Here is a 7754-nt window from a genome sequence, read left to right on the forward strand (position 1 = left end):
GCCAACCCTGACACCCCTAGCACAGGGGTGGCGAATATGCAGGGGCTTCTCACAACTCTGGTCGGAGCGATCACAGACCTGGCGGACGATGTTCTTGTGGGGATCGGCGGCGCTTTGCTACCAGGTCTACTCCAGTTGGTTGTTATGGTCGTACAAGCCTTGCTTAACTTGTTACTTTAAAGATAAGATAGAAATAAGTAATTTAACTTGCAGTTGATGTTTGTTGTAGGTGTTACGTTTTATTTAATAAATAAGTAAGTTATGTATTCTTTATTTTCATTTGTCTTTTGAATTAATGTCTGTGACATTATTCAGTGTATCAAAATAACAAAAGAATACCAGCAACCTGTATGTTATACAAACGTATTCATTTGTTCTGAAATTTATACATCAGAATCCATGATCTTTACATAAAATTCCATACTAAACTCGTTAATGTTATTTCCTTTGTAAATATTCTAAAAATAACTTTAAGTAATGTAATGAACAAAGTAAGGAGCAGCAAAAAGGGACACACTATATAAGTAAAGACTCAATGAAAACATTAATAGGTTTTTTTAGGCGCGTTAAGTAAAGGAAAAGTAAATTATATCGTTAGGCCGGGGTTCTCAGTTTCCATTGCTGAAACATGTATAATACCAATAAGTTATAGTTACCTGAAAAACTAAGACAAAACGTTTTTAATTAACGATTACTTAAAATTACTACGTTGATGTTTTTTTTTCATAAAATCGGTTTTCAAATGGACCAAATATAGTTGATAGTAGGGTTCTTAAAAGACATATGGGTTCGGTTAACGGTATCCCGTATTCCTAATAATGATAACGTGTTTAAAAAAAATTAAAGCCAATCATTATTTAGTATCGCGAATTTTAATATCATATAAAAGCTTTTAGTAATTTAATGCTACGAGTCACTCTGCTTAATTAAGGGCGGTGACAAACGAAATTTATTTTAGGTAAAATAAACACTTTTAAATTAAACGCTTCTAACAACAAGTAAGTGAAGTAAACGCAAAGATAATCATTCTTAAGGTACCGTAATAAAAAATAGCTTAAAATAAAGATCCTTGCTTCCATTCCAATATACACGAGAGTAAATCTCGCTTAATGAAAGTGCTAAGCCTCTCTTAAGTAAAAAGTTGGCACCTCTTATATAATTTCACCTTCCACCTTTTTCCTTTCCCGCTACACCCTGTATATGCGCCTCCCCTCGGACCCTGCGCAATAAAGCTCAACTTATAGATCCACCAGTCTAGCAGGAGACGTCAGCCGGGACGGACCATGCATCGGTAAGTAACAAATTCCTACATCCGATAAAGCTGTATTCCCTTTTTAAAAACAATTGAAATTAGATTTTTCATCCAATATATTCGTATTGTAATTTTGATTTATTTAAAATTCAATGTATTTTTTATTTGGAAGAACATTAAAGTAAGTTTCTTGTATTTGGAAGTTTCTTAAATTTACAGAGGAAAAGTTTTATAAGTTTTAGAATTCATGAAAACATTTAATTACTTTATATCACAAATTTTCGCTTGAGTAATAATGTAATATTCTAACTAGAAATGTTTTTGTTGTGATTTACGCTAACGTGCTTTTTTAAAAGATGGTTTCTATAACATATGCATTATTTTTTTACTGTTTAACATATTCAGTTCTTTATCACTAAAAAAATGTAAGAGAATGTTATAAAATTAATCTCAAGTAAAATATAATTTACGGTCTATTACGCCAAATACACTCTCTTCGCACGTAATTAATTAGATTTTCTCAAAGTTCATTTAGACAATTAATTACATGTCAGTACTGAAAATGAAACATGACTGTCATTTTACCTTAATTAAATAAGTTTTATTTTGATAAATCTTTCGCACGCAAGAGAGATGAATAAAGTTGGTAATTGACATACGAATAATCGTTATTTATTGCACAATTGATTTCTTTGTAACCTCTTTAACCTCGAAAAAATGTTAAATGACATTTTTTTAATTTAGCACCAACATGATACTTGTTGCGCTTGTGGCCATCGGCTACTTGGCCACGGCCAACGCTTGGGGTGGCCTCTTCAACCGCTTCAGTGCGGACATGCTGGCCAACATTCAGCATGGCCAGACCCCCTACCGCCAGTACCCGCATACTCAGGTAAGCTTTTTAAAGATTAAGGACAAAGGTTCACCTGATATTAATCCATCGAAACTTTTTTGTAATATTTTTCATCGTGTTTTAAATTGGACATGTATTCGTATAAAGGACGATTTAAGCTGACAGTCAAGCCCTAGACTTTATTGCAAAAATTAAGTTTTTTTTTCAGTTTTATTATCTTCATATTTAAACTTTCTTTTTTGTGTCGCATATTCCCCCATCTATTTTTACTTCACGTGTCAGAGGTGAACAACGAAAGGTTATTTAAAATCCGATGAACTGTGAAATGCCCTTTATGCCGGGATAACTTCTGCTAGCGGCAATTTTACTCGCTTATTAAACTGCTCTGCTTTATTAGAAGCGTAACAAAATAAATTAATACATCATGTAAAATAACTTAAATTCATGTATCAAACGCACATTTTTCTTAGTCGCAAAATGAAATAAGAACATTGATACTCACAATTGCTTTTTTTATTTTCCCAAGCTTGGAATATGGGATAATATCCAAAAACTTGACTTTAAAGGTAAAAATCAAATTTTCAATGTATTAACAGTTAAATAATTTCCAGGTGGAACCTGACAACATCTACACTGATATCTTGGACGGGGAAAGCGCGGATGAAGAGGAACCGACTGCGCATTGCTACAGCTTCCCTTGCGCCACCAACGCTGACTGCTGCCAGGGTCTGCTCTGCCAGGACACCGGTAAGTGTAGAATAGTTATTCTCAAATTTATCCAGTAAACCAGTGATCCACGGAAGATACGGTGGGTATGTACTACTGCGGGAAATAAACCTGAAGGTTCACAAGTCGAAAAGCAACAGCAAGAAATTTACCAGTACCAGTAAAATTTTCGGACAGATCTAAGAGGAAAAACGTTTAGGAATCGATGGTACATAGAACTGGGGAAAGTTAAAGTATAGAAGTAGAAGAATAGAAAAAAAATATGAATAGAAACATATGAGTATAGATTCGAAGCGACAGTGGACAGTATTTTTACCTTAATATTAAAAACTAAGAAAGAACCACGTAAGTGATTTTACATAGCCTTAGATAATATCAAGTATAAATATTCATGCTTTTAAAACAACGCACCAAAAATGCTTTACTTATATAAAGTTACTCGGAGAATGTACTTCATAAATCTATGTAAAATTGCCTTCAGTGCGCACTCAACGGGGCTTACCATTTTCTCTTTTAAAATAAAGTGCCATAAAATTTATGCACTAGGCTTTCAAGAGAGACTTGAAAACTCACTCACGTGAGTGTTACCTGTTTTATGCCAGGTAACCGCTACACTCGAAACTCGATCCGAACCCACTTGAATTTTAAACAAAAGATTAAATACGTGACAGTGTTATCGTTATTCACTTTTTGCATATTTTTACATATTCGTTATTTGTTGTTGAATACAAATTTCAGTTATTTCAAATTCATAAAGAACAAAATATACTAAGCGAAATTACGTAAGTGGATTCACAACTTATAAGAATCCTAATTTTCTTGGAAAGACGTTTTCAAAAGTAATAAGGCAGTGAAAATGACGAGACATAATTCAATTTACTCAAACAAGATTACTTTTCAACATTTGCAAATCAACAGACTTCAAACTCACTTGCTAAATGAGTTTAATAAATCGACTCTGGCTCGCATTTTCTAAATGGAATCTAAATGATGTCTAGATTAAATTTATTTTTCGTAATCTTATTCTAGAAATTATTCCTAGTCTAGCTAATCTATAAGTGAGAAGTTATTTTAATGTAATAATTATAAAATATGATGAATTAAGTTGGTAAGGTTTTCTTTAATTATTTATTGTAAAAACTTCGAATAACACTTATCATTGTTATGTATGGACAATGGTGTAGTGATTTTAAATAGTACTATTCCAACTTTTAATTTTAAATCTTTTTGTTTAAGCTTTTGAATATAAAACTACATCAAAACTTTTATATCTATTCTCGCAATTTCATTTTAATTAAAAGTTTTCCCGAAGCATTTAGTAGGGGATGAATAGGTCGCGTCGGGAGCCTGTCAAAGCTTTTCATTATTCTTCTTCCAAAGAGCATTTTTCAGCAGAATATAGTGCTTTTGTTTTTTTATTTTATTTCGCCAGTCTATTTTCGTACGCCCTACATACGAAATTGGAATTTTTTATTTGTTTGCTTTCAACGTTTTATAGTTCAAATATATTATAATATTTTCGAGTCATTACTAATAAGTCGTACTCGTAATACAGTTGCTGTTAAGCATTTTTTTTATTTCGACTTTTTTTTACTTTAGTATAGCTGTCGACATAATGAAAAAAAGAAAGACTACAATTTTACGTAACACAATTACACGTCCCTTTGTTTCATAAATGATCAAGTTTAATCTGACAACCTCATGTCGCCAATTTCCCAAGCCAATTAGCCTCATGGGTGTAGTCCATTACTACGGCGTAGCGTTACATCCCGAAGCATTTTGTTTAATGGACAGTTGTCATGTAGTTTGAAAAAGAAAAGAAAATTATTAGGCTTTGTCTCTTTCATTTGTTTTATTAAAGTTATTTGTTAATAACCTCTTTTTAATGAATTACTCGTAGTATCTATACCGGGGTATATGTAGCAATGCTACGCAAAATACATTAAGTTAATTTAATTTGTTATAAAGTTATGTCAAGTAATAGTGGTTTAAGTTTTATTTTTAAATTTCTTTCTGTCTTCTACAAACGCGCGTACCATCTTTAGACCACATCTTCACCTCATCGGGTGAGATCGTGGTCAAGCGCTAACTTTTTAAATATAAAAAAAAAAAAAAAAAATGACAAAGTCTGTGATTAAATATTGCAGATGTTTTCCAATATATCTATACTAATATTATAAAGATTATTTTGGCGTTTATGTGTATTAAAACACTGAATAGTTTTGAAAAATTCTTTCAATGTTAGCAAGTTACACCATCCTCTTGTGATATAGGCTATATTTATTCTTGGAATTCTGCACTTACGAAGTCGCGGGCAACTGCTAGTTTTAATGTTTTCTTTGCAAAGAGACGGTAAATAAATAATAATATGGTTAACGCAGAAATTAACAATAGAAGCACACAAAACAGGCTTTAAAAATATTCTTATTGATTCAGAAATTAAAACTAAATAGCTTTTTAAGTCATAGATATTATGTTGAAAGCCTTTGCCTTGTTCACGAACAAATAATTCATGAAAATGTATACCACATTTTCACGAACAGGGAAAGGCTGTTATTTAATCATATAATATTACACGGTGCTTTCATTGCGAAGTCGTGAGTTATTTTTGTATCACGTACTTTTGTGTCCCACGTACTATCCGTAATGTGAGCTGGTGTAAAAGTTTTAACGATGCTTTAATTCTAATTTTATAGCGAACAAAACTACTTTTCGCTTTTTCGTTCGTTCTAAAACACACATATTTGTAAATGTATTTCGATTTAATTTACAAATATTATATACGCTAATATTAAGATGGATGGATAGATGTTTGAAGGTATCTCCGGTACGGCGCAACGGATCTCGATGAAATTTGGCACAGATGTAGAACATAGTATGTAAGAACACATAGGCTACTTATTAACTTTTTTAATGCCGCTTTTTTAATGAAAGCTAGTTTTTAAATAAAAGTTATATTTATTATTTGGAAATGCATTTCGTGAGCTGCTGCTAGGAGATTTCATACAAATCGGCCAACTTACAAAGTTCTGGAAAGAAATGAAAGTAATCCATTGGAGTGCCGCTGTTTACGGTTTCAAGTAACATACATGTATGGCGGCCCTTTAGGGTTATTTATAAACATATAAAGATATATAGACATAGAAAGTTATTTATAACTTTCTATGCCTTGTGGTCGATCTCTTATCACATTTTCATATAAAATTTATAATCATGACTGATACCTTCATATTTTAAAGAATTAATATACCAATCTATTTTTAAACTGTTATGATAATCTGTTCTTTTAATTGGGATTAAACGATCTTGATCCTATACACTATTTGCACAGAGGAGGGAGGTCGTTGCCTGCCTGCGTTTGTAGGCCGCAAGTTGGGTGAAATCTGCAACCGTCAACACCAATGCGACGCTGGTCTGGTCTGCGAGGAGGTATTGTCTGGTAAGAACAATTTCTTTTTGATGGTATTAAACGAGATAAGTAGTAAAATTCGGTGGAGCTAAAAGTTGGGCGAATAAGTTGAAGGGAAGTAAAAGATGAGATTCAAAATGTCGTATGTACAATATATAGGCGAGATCCGCGTGTGCCGGCCACCGTCTATCGGTCACAAGCAATACAACGACGACTGCAATGTGTCCAGCGAATGCGACATCTCCCGCGGTCTTTGCTGCATCATGCAGCGCCGTCACCGACAGAAACCACGCAAGGTACACACTAAGCTCAACTTTGTTACCTAAAAAAAGTTGTTTATTCATAATTTAATTATCAAGCTTTAAAAAAATCACAACACAATTTTATTTACAATGTCAACTTTTCGTCAGTATTGATGAATTATTAAAAGGCATTGGATTTTATAGCTTAGAACATTTTGTTTATTTTTCGTCTTCATCTTCTTTTGTTTTAATAAACCTTCAAAGTAATTGAAAAAGGTCTTCAGAAGAACTAATTTAATTAACATAATCCTTATTGTCGTACTTTTGTACTCAATTAACTTAAAAAATAATGAATTAAAAGCCTTCGTTGCGTCTTTGTTTGGTCTTCAGGGTACTTACTAAGTTTTTTTTTTAATTACGCGCGAATGAAGTAGCGTTTACAAAATAAGTATTAATAACCATTTAAAAATAAGGCTACTTCCACACTGCATGTATGTACATGTATATAATATATTTGTTTATACAGAGCTGCGGATACTTCAAAGAGTCTCTGATGTGCATCGGTTTGGTGGCTACTGATCAAATCCGTGAATATGTTCAACATACCGCCGGTGAGAAACGCATCGGACCTTTCCGTCTTCATTAAATTGTTTCAACAACATACTTTGCGTAACATGTCTCCAATTCTAATTGTTTAGACAAACATGTGTCGGAACATTGACTAAATTGTTTCTTTAATCTGTAAAAAAAAAACATGTTACTAAAGTATGGATTGATTTATCCCTTGATTAATAAATATATTTAATACCCTAAGAATGCTTGGGATTATTTTCAAATATTTTTTTAATTAATTATGTATTAATTGTATTTTATTAGTTAAGGGAAGTTGAATTCTTCTGGAGAAAATATTACGACGAAATTTTAACAACATGTTATTCATTTTGAAATTGAGAAAAAATCAAAAATCGTAATATTTCTTCCAAAGAGATGTTGATTAGATTTTAAAATTACTTTTATTTGAATTCATCTTAAATAAAAGTAATTTTAAAGTTAAAAATCCGAAAAATGTTGCTTTCGAAAAACGGTCAACCGATAATAGTCCTTTCATTATTTTATCATTAAAATATAAAAAGCTTCGAATAAACTTTGAGTAAAATCATTAAAATCGATAAAATATTATCATTATTTAGGATAATTATAATTTCAATTATGTGGGTAGATTTTAGAATAGACATATTATAGATGTTTTAAAAAAAATACTTATGAATGTTA

General features: G+C 31.9%; 1 protein-coding gene across 1 annotated transcript; it reads left to right on the forward strand.

Annotated features, from left to right (window-relative positions):
- Positions 1–1219: 1219 nt before the first annotated feature.
- LOC106715244 (ITG-like peptide) lies at positions 1220–7290 on the forward strand. The gene is made up of 6 exons (XM_014508485.2): positions 1220–1291; positions 1997–2144; positions 2717–2852; positions 6163–6270; positions 6400–6536; positions 7009–7290. The coding sequence occupies exons 1-6, from the start codon at positions 1284–1286 to the stop codon at positions 7126–7128; spliced, it is 657 nt and encodes a 218-aa protein (XP_014363971.2). The 5' UTR covers positions 1220–1283; the 3' UTR covers positions 7129–7290.
- Positions 7291–7754: the final 464 nt, after the last annotated feature.

The sequence above is a fragment of the Papilio machaon genome, chromosome 19, assembly GCF_912999745.1.
Source record: "Papilio machaon chromosome 19, ilPapMach1.1, whole genome shotgun sequence".
NCBI lineage: Eukaryota > Metazoa > Arthropoda > Insecta > Lepidoptera > Papilionidae > Papilio > Papilio machaon.